Source organism: Primulina huaijiensis, chromosome 8, assembly GCF_012295235.1.
Source record: "Primulina huaijiensis isolate GDHJ02 chromosome 8, ASM1229523v2, whole genome shotgun sequence".
NCBI lineage: Eukaryota > Viridiplantae > Streptophyta > Magnoliopsida > Lamiales > Gesneriaceae > Primulina > Primulina huaijiensis.
The window spans coordinates 15,775,984-15,793,525 of NC_133313.1; the positions used below are offsets into that span (position 1 = coordinate 15,775,984).

At 34.5% G+C, this 17,542-nt stretch overlaps 2 protein-coding genes across 3 annotated transcripts; both read right to left on the reverse strand.

Annotated features, from left to right (window-relative positions):
• Positions 1-885: 885 nt before the first annotated feature.
• Positions 886-4,607, reverse strand: LOC140983396 (protein PEROXIN-4-like). 2 transcript variants are annotated; one of them, XM_073450441.1, is made up of 6 exons: positions 4,493-4,607; positions 4,258-4,323; positions 3,082-3,201; positions 2,851-2,979; positions 2,016-2,145; positions 886-1,291 (listed from the first exon to the last, which is right to left on the reverse strand). In XM_073450441.1, the coding sequence occupies exons 2-6, from the start codon at positions 4,261-4,263 to the stop codon at positions 1,203-1,205; spliced, it is 474 nt and encodes a 157-aa protein (XP_073306542.1). In that variant the 5' UTR covers positions 4,264-4,323; positions 4,493-4,607; the 3' UTR covers positions 886-1,202. The 2 variants fall into 2 exon arrangements, with proteins under 2 accessions (XP_073306542.1, XP_073306543.1); XM_073450442.1 differs by having other exon boundaries at positions 4,258-4,327; positions 4,497-4,597.
• A 1,832-nt stretch (positions 4,608-6,439) lies between these two features.
• On the reverse strand, positions 6,440-13,174 carry LOC140982609 (TOM1-like protein 9). The gene is made up of 10 exons (XM_073449186.1): positions 12,808-13,174; positions 12,523-12,601; positions 11,245-11,343; positions 11,045-11,158; positions 10,771-10,931; positions 9,315-9,396; positions 9,017-9,102; positions 8,099-8,290; positions 7,554-7,966; positions 6,440-7,230 (listed from the first exon to the last, which is right to left on the reverse strand). Exons 1-10 carry the CDS (start codon positions 12,906-12,908, stop codon positions 6,626-6,628), a joined length of 1,932 nt encoding a protein of 643 aa, XP_073305287.1. The 5' UTR covers positions 12,909-13,174; the 3' UTR covers positions 6,440-6,625.
• Positions 13,175-17,542: the final 4,368 nt, after the last annotated feature.

Here is a 17,542-nt window from a genome sequence, read left to right on the forward strand (position 1 = left end):
TGTTTCTTATTATTCTTTGAAATTTTTTGTTTCTTATTAAGTATTAATTATATCAATTTACCAATCATACAGTTTTTCTAGCGCTGGTGGAGGAATATATAGCATATCCAATCCAAAACCCATCTTCCCTTACTGACCAGTAGCATATATTCCCGACTTCTTTTTCATGAGGCCCTTCACAATAGAGGGCAACATGTTCGTTAAAAACTTCATAAGCTCTGTCCCTCGGAACCCAGTGAAATCCACAGAAAAACATGGTCGAAAGCCCGTAGTTCACCCGAAAACTCCAGTTGAAATCGCCCTTTACATGAAGTGTGTGATCGCCTAGCTCATGGTTTCCTGACGCACAATGGATCCACAAAGGAACAGTAAGTGACAGAGCCACATGCATGCATAGCCAGAGTGACCCAATTTTTTTAAAAATTTATATGTAAATTTTGTATAATTTTAAAATAATATGATATTAGTCTGGATAGATCAATTTAAAATATTAAAAAATTATAGAGTTTAAAATTCTAATATAGGTATAGCCATATTTCTGGCTCTGCCACTGAGAACAGTATATCGTTCGGTGGATTGTTTATGACGTGTACGTCGTACCCTTCATATATGTTGTAGCATGCATGTCGAAAATGATTATTAATATTGTACGTAGGTTTAAGATAGATATATTTATGTGTCCGTGTGTGTGTGCATATATATATATATATATATAATATGGTGAAAAATACTATAATACTCGCAGTATGAATTCTTGAAATAGCATCAATATTGACTACTTTTTTCATAATCGCACTCCAAGATGTTTACAAAATTACCTGAAGATTGGTTAATGGTAGCATTCACTAGGGCTGATGCCCAACGGATGGTGAAGATCCATCCAGGGTACTAAACTTTCTGAGCAGCTTTACACTCCCATGGATATCAATATCACAAAGTCCGGTGGATTGAGTCATCGAGATAGCAAGCAGTTACATGGTACATTATGTACTAAGTCCGTAAAATGCAACCAATCATTTGAATATGGGGTCAAAAGATAAAATAAGAAATACATCAAAGATGATTTCCCACATCACATAGAATACATAATTCCGATCACGTTGTGTGAAGAACATGTTTCGTGCACAAAATAACAAGTGATTATCCAAGAGTGATCAACGGATGACTGGCTCGCAAAACACGGTCATGAAGATGAGTCGACTTTACCCTTTCTTGGGAATGGCTGCAAGTCTAGTATACATCCTGGCCATGGATTGGAATCCTCTGATGTCTCCAGAGCGCAGGAGATTGCCTACACAACATCAAAAAGATTAGCCTTCAGTTCACTCAAAATTATAAACCAAGTGAGGATATATATTCGCCTCATAGCTGTAAAAATCACATCAATGCAAGAAGATATAAAAGACATGAATTATAGGGATTGATCGTTCGTTTTAAGGAAAAGAAACACTGGTCGTCTGCACTGTAATATTGATTTCATTATCATGACACCAAAATTTGTTGGAAATGTGAACGAAGTTATTTCCTAATCAGATTTATTTCTTGATATATGTCTCAGTGTTGTATTGTTCACGTCGAAAATCCGAGAAACAGCACCATTTCTGAATAATTTCCCAACTACTGAAGAGTTCTGAACCTAGTTTCAATATCTCCATTTCAATCAGATTTTTAAAATGGGCCAGGAGAAGTATAAGGATAGTTTCTTATAGGGGAATGAACCATCTGTGGCCGACAATTATTAGCCTGGAAGTGAAGCAATTACCATTAGAACTCAGAATCATAAATTCAAGTCGCACAAAATACATGTGTCCGTGCAAAGAAAAAGCAACGTGACATAAAAATTGCAATAGTTGTCATAATTTACCCGAGTTCAGTGTTAGCTAGTCACAGAACACCCCACATTACCGTACCTGAAGAAAAAATATCTTTTCTGCAAACAATCACATCCATTTTTTTCTATTCTCACAGACAAAAATGCGTGTTTCAAGTATATCGCGATGAGGCTATATTAACACCTGAATCACAGTTTAGTGGGCTATCAGGTTCTGGATGAGCCATCAGGGCAATTATAGCCCTACAAACAGACTGCAGTGTCCAAGCCGGACTCCATGCGTTCTTCAAAATATCTAGGCAAATCTCACCCGTCTGCAGATAAAAACAGATTGCATGTATTTCATGTTACGTTAACATATCAGCCTTGTCATATCAAAAGCAGATTTACAATAACAGCTTTCAAAAAAAATAATACAAGTACTTGAGTAAGATAAGCTACTAAATAAAATCAAAAGTTAAGAGCGAACTTGAATCGAGAAGCTTTTCTGAAATCGTTTTATAAGAAAAATGATATTCGCTGAAAGTACATAATTTCAAAACACCTAAAAAACCCAAAATGAAGAAGCCACAAACTGACTTTTAAAATTTCTACTTCAGCTTCTCTTTAAATCTATTTTAAAAAAGTTACGGTTTGTCAGGTTTTATTTCCTAGGAACGATGTTTCATCCCCCCAATAAAAACGCCATCATAATTTTCTATTTTTTTCCTTTAACATATATTTTCTTCCTGCTTAAGATTTCCAATATAATCGTTATTTTAACAAAAATTTTCATCACTTCCAAAACCTGCATATTATATTCTAACCCAAAAAACATTTTTACCAGACAATTTTTACATGATCTGACATCAACAAAACCAAACATATATTTCTTTCCCCAAAACTCTTCCATATTAACTCTTAAAACAAAACAAAACCAAACCAAACATGTCCTCACATATTTTAACCTTTGATCTCTTGACTTTTCACTAGAACAAGCACACTCCAGAAAAAAGAACTTAAAAGACATAAATCAACACCTTGAAGTGTACATTCGGATGAAATATTTTGGTCAAGAACCGCACTTGCGGAGGCTGCAAGGGATACTGCTCTGGGACAGAAAAAGCGAGCTGGAAAACTCCCCCTTCATACGGTGTCTCGGATGGCCCCTACATAAAAGCACGGAAGGAATGCAGCAACACAAAAGAATGATTCATATTTTCCCAAACATCACAACAATACGATAATGACGCGTAGAAAAGACTACCAACCTTTATGAGAGCTGTCCACCTAAAGATATTTGTTTCGTCACAGACGAGTTGAATGTCAGGATCAGCTACTTTCTCTCTCTGAACTTCTTTGTACTCCTTAAAAAGCCTAGCCCTTGATGCCTACGGACCCAAGAAAATCATTTCATATACAGAAGCAAACAACAAATCACTCATTAATCAAATAAAATATACAGCCACTACTGTTATATCATTGCCGCTAAAACATTACACTATAATCTCGTGAAAGTTATCAATCATTATCCAATTTCAAAAGTCCAAATCTTACATTCCAAATACAATGCTTCAAAATTTGATAGGTGACAAAGAAAGGACCATGATCTATTAACATGATACAGAGAATCAAATTAAAATTAGATATGACATCCCATAAAGTCCTAATCTTACATTCCAAATACAATGACTCAAGATTTGATTAATGGCAAAGAAAGGACCATGATCTCTTTACATGATATAAAGAATCAAAATGAAATTAGATATAACATACCATAACAACCAGATGTCAGGTGTTAACTGTAGACATTCTTGAAGAAAAAATGTTATCTCAAAAAGGCGATAAATTGGAAATGTGTGATGCGGATGTTAAAACATTTTAAGAAAATTTTTGTGCACCCCATCGTTATCTCAAAATGTAGTCATTTTTATTTTTGAGCTGTCTAGAATCAACCTCCACTCATGCCATCTATCAGGGGTATCAAAAAGCATATAATGCTAACATAGTTCAAATGGTATCCAGTTCCAGGAGAAGGAAGGGGTATTCTGCAGTTGGACTAAATGTCAGCAATTTATTTAACATGAACATGGCATCTTAAATTAATGAGGAACCATGTTTTACATCAGAATAAATAAACAATTTCGAGGAAGCCGCCGATGCCAACAATTAAAAATTTTCGGAAAATATGCAAAAAAAGAAAAGAAAATCACAAATACGCTGAATCGCCCATCAACTAATTTCATATTCCACAACTATGAAGCACAATCATAAAGCTTAACCACACATAACAAAGAGCCATATGATCGTTCTACAATTTCTTAAAAAAACATAAAAATCTCATTTCAGGTATGACCGCAGACGATCAATCATGAAAAAGGAAAGAAAAAGAAACCAAGAAAAACACAAGTTGAAAAAACAAAATCTTTCAGGAAAAATACACTAACCTGCATCTTCTACACCAATCAAAATCCACCTAAACACGGCTGAGAACTGAATCAGTTAACAACGAGCTACCTTGATTATAATAAAGAAACATTCAATCAATTTACCGTAATCCCACCACCAAAATGTCAAAGCAAGAGGTAAAGGAAGTGATAAAAACGAAAAATACGAAGTGGGCAAAACGTGAGGACCTAAAAAAAAAGATGACAAATTATGAGTTATCACAGAAATAGAAACTCACCAGAAATTCAATCAATTTACACGCAGCGATGGATTTTTAACGATTTTCGTTAACATAGCAATTGCCCCGCAGCTCAATGATACCCGCAAATCTTGTCCGTTGATATGTCGTCCGATCCATCTAAGCCTGAGCTGTAAAATTTACCATATTCCCCTAGAGCTTTGTATAATTACAATTTGGTCCATTTAGTTTATTGTTTAACATTTTAGGGCAAAACATGAAATAGGACCGAACCTCGGTTTATATAGTTGAAAGTCTTATAACTTTGAAATGACTATCAAAAGCTATATGCGGCCAAGTAATATAAATATATTTTTATTTATATTTAAAATAACTTACAAGTTTTAAAGCCATAAAATATCAGAAAGATCTATATTATGTGCATGAATTTCCGACCATCGAAATCATGCAAATTAGGACAATCGATGCACCGGCCGTCACGTGCAACCAAATTTTTCAAGAGATTTATCTTTTCATGATGTACAACTTTGAGGTTGAAACACTTTTTCAAATTAAAAAACAATTAATACTAGATTTTGAAAAACTAAAATGTAGATTAAATTTGTTTTAGCGGTTTGCAGTACGTCTAGCTACAGTGACATATTTATTTAATTATAATTATAATTAGTATGATACTTATTATTATAATATAATATTTAAATGAATATATTTTTTTAAAAAAAAACTAATTAATTAATGAATTTTGGAAACAAAATGTGATTAAATTGAATTTAATAAAAGTAATTGGATCTAAAAGCAATTAGGTTAAATGTCAAGTAGATTTTTTTTTTACTTGGATAATATACTAATTAAGCATCAACAATAATTCATATATCAATTTGTCAATTTATCAATAATTTTGTGTACTAAAATGAGCTTTTACTCTATAATTAACATAATTTCAAATATCAAAACGTGTGATTACTATTCTAGAAAACCCTTTTTTTTTTTTGGAGAGGTGGCCAATAATAATTTTATATATTTCATTATGTCAAACAAACATTTAAACCCAATAATGATCTCGCAAGCAAGTATTTTTAAATAATGGGATATTGTCTATAATGTTCCCAAAAAAAAACATACAAGAAGATCATATTAATATGATGAAATATAAAAGAAATTATGCAGTTATTATTATTATTTTTTAAACTTCTAATTTTCCGACAGTGAATCGGTGTGAGATTAATTTTTTCAAAAAGATTTCGTTGACGTCAAACAAATCAATGCTATTTATCGATCTATCAATCTATATCGGTATTTTCCTGAACTTCCATTGTGAGAAATGACGACACTTTGTACCTATCAAATGAATAAATTCGTTGCACAAGTAAAAGCGATGACCAAAGTCGTGAGAGTGCATAATTAGGGATGTTCAAACTTCAGATAAAATCGAATAAACCAAAAATCCAAACCGAAAAAAATCGAACATCGAACCGAACCGAAAGCCGAATTTTGTAATTCGTATATAAATGTTAAAACCGAAGTTTATTTGGTTCGGTTTCGGATTATATATGTCAAAACCGAACAAATCGAAAAAACCGAAATTTCATTAAATTAATAATTTTTTTATATTTTTATTTATATTATATAATTTGATATGATATTTAGTGAATGAAAAACTGTTTTGAACAAATTTTAGTTGAATATTGTTTGTTTAAATAATTTAGACCTCATATTTAAATATTTTACTAAGAAAACAGGTAGAAAGTTAACATATTACATTTTACAATATATTTATATTATTAATTTAAATAATTATACCAAAATAGAAATAACCGAACCGTTTTGGTAGGAAACAGAACCGAACCGAAGAAAAATGATTCAGATATCGGATTATATATTTCTAAAACCGAAAAAACCGAAATAAAAAAACCGAAAACCGAACCGACCCGACCGATGAACACCCGTATGCATAACAATCTTAAAACAACAATAATTTGAAATAACGTAAAAATGTTTCTTTATTTACGCGGGAATCATTTTTTCAACATGAAAAGTACAATCATAACATATGTGCAAAGATCACAAACAAGTAATCAAACATCTGGTACCTAGAGAAAGTAGGCAAGCGAATAAGAAAGCTGGTAATGATACAAACACGACACGATGTTTATCACATACTCCTTGCTCTAACTGGCATGGTTTTTTCCCGTTTTGAATTTAGAAATATCAACAAGGTCTCCAAATAGCTTGTCCTCTGGCTTGGAGGGCTTCCCGGACGACACATATGAGGAATTGGAAACCATATTAGAAGAATTCCTCATGGAGCTATGGTCCCTCGATGATATGGAGATGTTTTGATCAAGAAATTGTGTGTTCTGTCGTTCACCTTGGCCATAACCATAGCTATAGCTATAGCCATAGCCAGCATTTTGGTACCCGTACGCCTGTTGAGGATACATATAAACCATTGGAACAGATTGTGTTGGCTGAGGAAACATACCCATAGCCTGTGGGTTTTGAAAAGGTTGTGAATACAACCCAGTAGTCATTTGGTTGCTCTGCAGAACTTGGTTGTTTCCAAGGGCATGATGGCCACTGGAGATTGGTTGAGTGTATGTGCTGAACGGTTGGTTATTTGCCAAAGGTTGCGATCCTTGAAGATATGTGCCACTGGGGGATGGTAGGGAATATGCAACTTGCATTTGTTGAGTGGGGTGGCTTATGGGTAGTTGAGTGTTATCCAGTTGAGCTTCCCATGGTGGAGGAGGAAGCGCACCACCATCTTGAGCACCTATGATTTGAAAAATTAGGGATACATCAGACATTCATTCTAATGAGTCATCACTTTGAGCTCTAGAGTAGAACAAGACTACAAAATTCAATAAATCAAGCAATGACCTGATTCAGGATGAGAAAGGAGAAACCATCAGAAGAACATATTTATGAAGAAAGAAGAAGGGCCAAATCTTCCCAAGAATCACACATGCGACAAAGTAATTGAAATTTGTTTCCAATTCATTAATTAATTTGGCTTTTTTTATGTTTTTTCTTTTCTGGTTTTCTACAGGGTTTTTTTATTAGATATTAAATATATAAGAAAGATCAAAGAAGTACCGTATACTTGTGAAGGTGGCTGCTGTTGTTGGGTCATCTGACCATTCCACGCAGAAGAAGAGCCCTGAGGGTAAAGTGGCTGTCCATATTGGGGTAATCCAGGGCCAGACACACTTCCATTTGAGTGTAACAAAGGCTGCGGAATTTGTACATTTTGCGGAAATTGAGGTGATGATGAATATCCTTGTCCAATGGTGTTGGAAGATTGATTGTTATTGTTTGGTGAAAACATGTCAACAAGAGCAAGAGCATTCTGCTGAGATGTAACAGGGCTCGCTGGCTGAGGTTCTGCCACAGGCACAAGGGCCAGTGTGTCTCCACTCAGAAGATCTATAATAGGAGCAGCCTTTGTTGGCGTTGCTAATTGAGCATTAGTTTCTGGAGGTGCTGGTTTGATAGTACCTGATGTGGATCTGCAAAATACATTCACTTCACGGCTAGGAAGTAGGAACAATCTTTTTCACATTAGGTCACTTTTCTGAACATGCAAAAATGATGGGGGCATTTAATAAATTTCATACTGCAGTGGCAGAAACAAAATTTACCCGTTTTCTGATTGTTTGGCAATACTAGTGTCAATTAGAGGAGCATCAACTTTTACCAAGGCTTGAGTTGGCTCGGGTTTTGGGTTATCTGATTGACCGGAGATGGCTCCAGAGGACATTGACTCGTGCTTAGCCAAAACACGTTGCAAGTCATCATTCAGCGCCAGTCCTTGGCATAACAGTGATTCATCCCTATGTCAGAACACGTTAAAAGACTGCTTTAAATTCCAAATTATTCTGACCAAATATAATTACAATTTCTCAGTGATATTAGATTGATTTATGATGAATTCTAGTTTATATTACATCAATATTGTGATCAGATTCTCAAAAACCACACAAATAGCAGAGAACAGGGGAGCAACAAAGGTAAAATTTCACCCATGAAACCTGTCAAATGCAATCATAAATCACAGAACCTAACTTAACCGAGAACCTATATAAAAGTTATGAAGTGGGCCATCTCCATTCTGTTACTCAACCAGAAGAAATTTCGCTTCAAACTGCGCACTCAGTGTCTTCAAACACTTGAATCTATCAGTACAAGAAGCAATTCTTATACCAGAAGGTTCACGACAAATATCAGCATTTTAGATTCGCAAAAATCCACCAAGATCTAAGTGATTCGTTGTAGCATGTCCAGCTATTACAACATTCAATTTGTACTGGGTTCCTGTCAGAATATGCAGACCACTTGGAAAGAAATAAATGAGAAAAACTGAAACATCACGATGTGCCTTCCTTGGTCAACAATCATAGGACATTTGATCAACTAAGATGCATCTTTCTTAGTTTTTTTTATTAATGTTAAGATAATATGGAAGGTAAACATTTAAAAAGTCATATAAGGATAAACACCAACGACAATTACATTAAACAAATACTATTAGCACAAGTCGAAGTGAAACAAGTCCTTACGAAGTTGAGTTAACTAGGTGTACCACTCTTTGCTTATAAGTACGGCACTGCGCCACCAGATCAACAATAACATCGCGCCTGAGTTCCTGCAACCAAAAAAATAACTTCTTAGCAAGAATTTGATGGGAAAACTTATTAAATCAGAGTAAAATAAGTAAATTATTTTAAGTTCCACCATAGCCAATCAGATAAATTATTCCAACTTTCCATGCTGCTTGACTGCTTCACATAATTATGCAAGAATAGAGGATCCACAAGAACTACAATGTTGCTCAAACATATGTCAGCGCAAAATTACCTCTTTATCACCAGGATTTAAGGCATTCAGCATTTCCAAGAGGACATCCATGACACCTCGAGCATTTTGAAGTTCTGTCAAGCTGAAAAAAATCTTCCATCAAAACCAAACAGCAATGTAACAACCAAACCAGCACTAGAGACTCAAATCAGAAGGTAAGGCAAGTAAAGGTATAAAGGAATAGCTAATGTAGTTCATTATTTGACACTTGCAAAACAAGAAGAACGAAATATGGTTCCTATGAAAGAGAAACAAGATGAAACTTAAAACATGACTTCGCATAATTGCATGTCTCACAGCTAGAGTTCTAAAAGTAATGGAAGAGATAGGGTCAGACGTTAAATGCTATCAGCTCTGAGACATATAGAGGAAGGTGGTGGTATCAACCAAAGTGTGAGTCGCTAACCTTAAGCCATAGATCACCTAACTTTCTGAAAAAATTTCTGTAGACATGATATGAAGAAAAAGTGTGCAACTCATCTGGAGTAATTATTCATAAACCAGAGTAAGAGACACCATTCAAATCTGCGTTCACATAAATATTCAAGCACTGACAAGGTGTCTACAGGCTGGATTTCCAAGCTAGAAGTTCCAAAAATTTAGTAATACACAAAAACCCAAATAAAAGATTAATCATAACTCCAAATATCCAAGGTTCTAAACTTCATTAGGCGATAGTCGAGCGCCAGACCATCGACTAGAGCCTAGTCCGCCTAGGCGAGGACTAAGTGCTGCTAGGAAAATTCCAAAGTATCAAGAGACTTGTAATGGTTTTTAGAATAAATTTCAGTCCAAACTTTGCTAAAATCCAATTGAGACCTAGATCATTCCTCCTACTTCTTTTGCTATAGCAGCTTATTCTGCTTAAGGCGGATCGGGATGCAATGCAAAAGATATCAAAATAAAGAAAAAAATTATCTTTAAGGTCTGATTCAATTTTCTTATGAGTGTAGAAGTAAGCAGACAAAGAAGATGTGAGTGGTGTGTTAGGGCCAGCGCAAGCCAACATATAATGGTTTTAATTGGGCTTTTAATCTCAAAAAATTAAAAGCAGAAACCTATAATTTTTTTTTATGTCATGTTCTGGTTTAATTGGGCTTTTTGGGTTTCAAAAATTAAAAGCCCAAAAAAATTCCCTAAAAAACTCTAAACGCCTAGGAGCGCTTAGGCGTCCTTACCGCCAAGGTTAGCCGCCTAGCACCTTTTCGGTGCGGTCGGGCGGCGCCTAGCACCTCCTAGCCCGAGCTTTAAAACACTGCAAATATCCATGATTTAGCATATTCTTTGTATAATGTGAAGTGCAAAAAGAGGAAAATTTTAAGAAATCAATTTGAAGTAAATTATGTATGGTAATAAACATCAATTCTTTGAAAAATATGCCTCAACAATTTAAATGAAACAGGGAAATGTAAAGTTATTAAAGACAAACTAGGAAAGTTTTACTGTTTTAATGTACCTCAATGTTGGAAATTCAGCTTCTGCAGAAGATTCAGCCGCATCCGGTCTAGAATCAGGATTACGAAGATTTTGTGGATAAGATGTTAATGGCTGTGTTTGTGCTGGTGTAAAAATAGGTACTGAACTCTCGGATTTTTGAGGGAAAACTGCCCCAAGTCGCTGGTAAATAAGCAATAAAATATGGGAAGGTTAGGATAAACACAACCATAGTATTCCATAAAAAACCGAAAAACAATGGAGGAACAAGACAGGATGATCCAGGCAAGACATACTAATAAATCCTGGTATGCCACAAAGTATTGAGGATATCTAGCCCTTGACCCTCCAAAAGCTTCTTGCCATGTATCTATCAAAATTAAAATCTTCTCTTTTACATGAAAGTCCGGCTGCACAACAAAATGAATGTTACTAAAAATAAAGGAAAAGATCAAGAGAAAATGCTGAATAGCAACAACATATGTGACCATGTTACCTTCTTTTTAACAATTTTCACCATTTCACGAGGTAAATCTTTATCAGCAACATGCATATGCACAATATCCCCGCAATTCTTCACAATGGTCTCTAATAGCTAGAAAACAAAATACAAGCCAAAGTGTCACACTTGCTTCCAAATTAAGCACGTGCCATATTATGTTTTTGTTCCTATGCTAGCCACCGATAGACCACAGTGCCGCGAATGTGACCACAGAGCCACGGTTGTACATTCCTCGCTTTCTAATTCTTGTTCATCCATGTTCAGACTCACACATGCTTGCGTTCTTAATGTCGTGTTCTAGACATGGAAGTAGATGTGTTGCACACCACGGAACTGACGGTAAAGGTCATAGGTCCATGATAGTTGGTTCAGTTAAGCAGACACGACCCATATGAACGTACATAAAACAGTGGTTTGAACAGTGGTTTTTGCATGTACCTCGTACTAGGCACTGAGGTTGCCACTAGTCCATCGTTGCATTCTAAATTTGGATTTTAGACACGGAACTCATGCATGTTGGGTGTAGCTGAACATGGGAAGGCTAGAAAGCACGTTATGGACCAGGGCCATTTAAGGCCCATGAATTCATGCTCGCTAATTTTTACAAAAAAATAAAGACACAAATATGGCAATGGACGGGGTAAGGACCAGCCACAATTTCAGGAGATTTTTCTAATTTTTTCAAAAAATAACTTTAAAGATGATGTAATGGCTTGATAATCGTCTTTTCAAAGTTTTTCACCACAGAAATTAGATAGCCTAGGTTGGAAGAAAACTCTCCATTTTCTTTGTTACTTTCAACTTTCAAAACATCTCGTATCAACGTCTCATTGCTGCTTCTTGATCATTGCAACGAGCTTCAAGTTTATGTACGTTATAATCAATGTTTGGAAACTCATCTATGAATCTATCCCCGTTATGGCTTCCCAAGCTTGTGTGAAGTTTTGTATATGGATCAAACTAATTTGGTCAAGATATGGCTTCATTGCCATGTCTAATGTTTTCGTCTCCTCAAGCTTCCAACATGATTTTAAAGGTTAATCTAAGGGGTATTTGTTGGTAACATATGTAATGAAGTTTGCTAAATTTTGGAAAGTTTTGGTAAAAGCTAAGGTTTTTGTGTCTAACCTTTGACATTGAGAGGACGTTTTAAAACCTCTTGTTGAACGAGTATAAACACCCAGAAAGTATCAAGTGAAAAGAAAATAAATCTCGCGGGCAAATAACGAAGGCTAGGGCAAAAAATTGTTAGGGAAGGAAATTCAAGCTTACTGTTAAAGCAAGAAGCTGGACTTTTGGATTTCTGCTGCCAAGACGTTTCTTTATACCTCTTACAACATCTTTTGCTTGTCTGATAAAAAAAGAAGACCATCATAATTTCACAAAACCAGTGATATTTTGAAAGAGAGGAATCTACGGCAAGTACAAAAAGTGCCAGCATTCAGCATGAAGAAAAGAAACAAGCTGATATACTTCTGCATTCATGTCATGGGCAACTGCGGTAAAAAGACGGACCATCAAGTAATCCAAGCTAAAAATAGAATTGAAATAACTTACACAGGATCGTGATTGCAGATGTCACAGATCTCGATATTCATTGCCCAATCAGGACCGATCAGCATATTGCTGGTAGCTCTTTCCACCATCAAATTCACCATGATTTCCCCCTTTTTACCTCCACAAACTGTAGCAAAATATCAATCAGACTTGGAACCTCCCACAGAGAAATCTACAGAAATCCCCTCCAAACTTTCCTCTACAGATTTCAGCAAGTTTTCATAGGCGGAGAAAAACGGGTTGACAGCGGCGGAAGTGGGAGCGCCGCCGTTTAGGTATGGCGGTGGCTTTGACAATTCTTGGTCCCTATGGTAGAATAGGTATTGTACCCCTTTTTTCTTTTCTTTCCTCTCCTTTTTTTTTATGGTTCTTAACCAATCTGTGTGTTCATTGTTGACCAATCATTGTTAAATAATCTCAATCTTATTCCTTTTGAGATATATTTTTGATAAATTTGGAAAAACAATCCCTATTCAAGTTTCAACATAAAATTTAATCCATCCGATCTAAAATCTTGGTTTGAACTATTAATTCTGACAAACTGATCAAAAATATTTTTGATGTTATAATCAAGCTAGATATGATATCAGAGTTGAGATAAAATTTATTTCAACCATACAATATTATTATCATCGTGGTTGAGGAGGAGATTTTTCTCCAAATTATGAATCCCAACATATGATCGAGATTAAAGATTTACATAACTTATTTCAATACTTTGAATATTTACAAGAAGATCTAACCAAGGTTATACATCAGGAGCAAAGAGTAACACATCAGAGTCATAAGATACACTTATGATTCAAAATAATAGGTTCGTAGAAATAAGATAATATTTGATTTCTCTAAACTTTCGGGAGAACTTAAAGAGATCCAAAAGATGGTACAAAAATATGACATACAATCAGTTATACTATGTACCACATAAAATTGAGGAAATGCTTGAAAAACAAGAAGAAATTCTTGGAACATTAAAAGAAATTTAAACAAGAATCAAAACTGTAGAACAACAACCAAGTTCTAGTAAAAGGACATCGGAAGAAAGGTTATTATCATCCTTTGGTACTGAACTCTTATTATACCAAAGAGGGAAAGCCAAGGTAATGTCAAAATCTTTAACCGACAAAGAAAAAATACGAATCAGAATAAATTATCTCATAAAAGAAATTAAAATGGTGACAACTATAGAAATGATTGATCTAGAATATTTTCAAGATCTCGTAGAATCTTTTGCGAATCTCAAAGTCGCAGTTCTGAAGATGAATACAACAGGGGGCGAGCCTCCCTCAGTAACTTGGTCATCTTCCAATGAATCATCAAGGGAAACTATAAGGTCTCATAATACAAATATGAGAGAACCCCAAACAAATTTTCATGTAGCTGGAAAAGCATAACCAACGGGAACAAGATCAAGGACAAATCAAATTATCTTGCACAAAATACTCTATGAGAAAACTGTTTTAGAACCAATACATCTTTATGGGGTCATGCATAACCTTGATGTACTAGTTTCAAAAACAGAGAAGCTATCATAGATGACTAGACATCAGCTATGAGAATCTTAGCTGGCACACTTGATCTCAACAAAGAAAGTTGCATTAAACTTTTAGAAATGAGTATGACGGGATCAATTAAAATCGCTTAGTACATTACTTCGGCGGAAACCAAAGAGTAAGTCCTAGCAGGAGAATCTCTTAGTAAGATAGCTGAGAGAATGTATATCTTATTTAAAGCACAATTGATAGGAGTAGACTATTTTAATAGTCGAGACACAAGAAAGAAAAATAAATACACTCAAGCTCTGTATAGTCTTGAATTGTATGACATCTGTTTAGTTGATGAATATATTATCGTATTCACTAAATATAGATAGAATTCAGTGGTCGAAGAAAATATAGATACAACTTTTATTCACCATAATGTCAAGTCCCTAGAGAAATACTAATTAGGGAATATGTCCCTGAAAATATAGATACTTTGGCACGAAGGGCCTCTTTTCTCAAAGAAAATCTGGCAGAATAGTGTCATATGGCAACATTGCAAAAGAATTACAAACGATTAAGGGGTACAAATAAACGTACTCATTTATGTTATAAAGAAAATAATCTTTTATTAATCATTAGAAGTAAGCCTCAAAAGCAAAAAAAGAAGAGCTTTAGATCTCATCCTTATTCCAGAAGAGGAAGTAGTTCTTGAAAACCAATAATAATATGGTCTAGACAAAAATTTAGATCTTACAAATTTGAGCAAAGAAGTTGACCATCAAGAATTAGGATGTCATTCCAAGCATCGAACTCATCTCGAAGCACGAGACAAACACTAGCAAAGAAAACTTTTAGAAGATCTCAAACTGAGCTAGTGAAAGTTTTAAAGATTGTAATTGTTAGAAATGGGGAGCAAGAGGTCATAATCGATCAACTGTTCAAAAATGACAGAAAATGAATAAAACGCTTCGAACCATCTCCAGATATTGAAGAATTGGTTTATTATCAAGTATATCAGTTTGAAGATATTCCTTCAGAATAGAGTATATACGAAAAGAACAAGAAATCTTGAGTCAGGAATAATCTGATAGAACATAATCAGAATCTCACTGAAGACGAGGTGTTTCGACACGAACACATGAAAATTTGTTTGATTTCTTTAGCCAGATAATAATATCTCATAACATGATCTAAATGATCATGATGGAAAATCCTAGCCTACAAAGATATTAAGGATTCTTTGCAGGACATGTAGAAAAGTTCTTAAGAAATCTTTGCCTAAGAAACATAAAGCATCGTCTCTTATATAAAGTTTTCAGAAGGAAAATAACAACCCCAATGGAACTTACGAGATACCGGATGGAGATACAATTAATTCTTTCTTAAGACTTATGGAAGAATTTCAAAAACTCAAGAGAGAAGTAGTATGAAACAAGTCCTGGATTCATATCAGAGCAATCTAGATTATGATAAAAGCTACTTTTAAAAAAGAAATAGATTCACCTAATGGCATTGCTATATGCAATAAATGAATAGATAATCTTCAAGATTCAATATTGGGCGTAGGGAAAATTATAGGAGCAATTTACCTACGAATTGCCTACAACTTAGCAGATCGAGATTTCAGCCGAGATTTAACATTACATAAAAAATTTTTAAAGAAAAGAAGCTGATGAAAGATGGTAGTAGACCGTATTCTATTACCTATCAAATTTCATATGCTCTATTTAACACACATCATTCATAAATGTTTATTAAAAATGAGTTTACTGAAATACCATAAATATTTGGAAAAGTTGCTCAAAAAATTTATCTAGAAATAATCAAGTTTCCTTTAATATAGGAAACAAATATCCAGATCCAAGACAAACCAATTCTACGAAAGAGTTAAAGTCTTAGACTGGAACTAATAAGATTATATTTTCAATGAGATAGAAAAACAAGTCATAGGTGGGGAAAAACACCCGTCCAGGAAGCCCAACATGTACTAAAAATATTTTCGATAATAGAAAAACTTAGATGTCCAAAAGGGTGGAGAGAAGTTGAAATAGTATTTGATATTACAAAAAAATAATATTTGATATTACAAAACAAATAAATCAATTTTCTTGTAATATTATATACTATTTAGAACAACCTATGTGTTGAGATCTTAATTTCGGAGTTTGACAAATTAAAACGTAAAAAGTTTGAACAGCTGATCGAGAAAATTGAAAGTAACATAACTGAAAATTCGTAAACTGATTGTTGCCCGAACTGAAGATTAATTAGTATATAATCAAAGGCAACTAAACTCAGTTACACAACGATCAGTTAAGACTGATCTATCTTTCAGTTATTTCCGCACTTTCATCAATTTTTACACAACGCATATTGAAATATCTTAAAGGCACACAAAATGTAGGCTTGTGGTATGCTAAGGGCTCATCTTTTAATTTAGTTGGCTATTCAGATGCAGATTATGCAGGATGTAAGCTTGATCGTAAAAGCACTAGTGGATCATGTCAGTTTCTAGAAGACAGACTGATTTCATGGTTCAGCAAGAAGCAAACATCCATAGCAACTTCCACAACTGAAGCATAATATCTAGCTGCTGGAAGCTGCTGCGCTCAACTGCTATGGATTCAGCAACAACTGAAAGACTATGGAGTCATTGCAGAAGAATCACCAATCTTTGTGATAATACAAGCACAATTGCGATTACATATAATCCAGTTCTTCACTCCAGGACCAAATAAATCGATATCGGACATCACTTCATCAGAGACCATGCTCTAAAGAAAGCAATCAGACTGGAGTACGTACCAACTGATCAACAAGCAGCTGACATCTTCACCAAGCCACTACCCGAGACTAAGTTTTTTTACTTTCGCAATATTCTTGGTCTAATTGATTTGTCTTAATTATATTATCTCGTGTTAGTTAATATTGTTAAGTCAGTTGTTATCAGTTAAGTTGCAAAGAATATAGCAGTAAACTAAATAAGCAAAAATAAATTGGAATAGAAATTTTATTGATAATACCTAGCTATTATTACACAGTTTAGTTCTATTTCTACTACATTTAGCCTATCAGATAACCACAAGGACATTTCATCGGAAATTTTTCTAAAATCTTCTGTGAAGGTAATTTTCTCCAGTTTCATATATTCCTTGTTAAGCATAAGGTAATAGAGACACTCATCAGTCACTAGGTCTGAAGTGTGAATGACATCAAGATACTTTTTATTCTTGATTTCAGTTGCCTTCTGT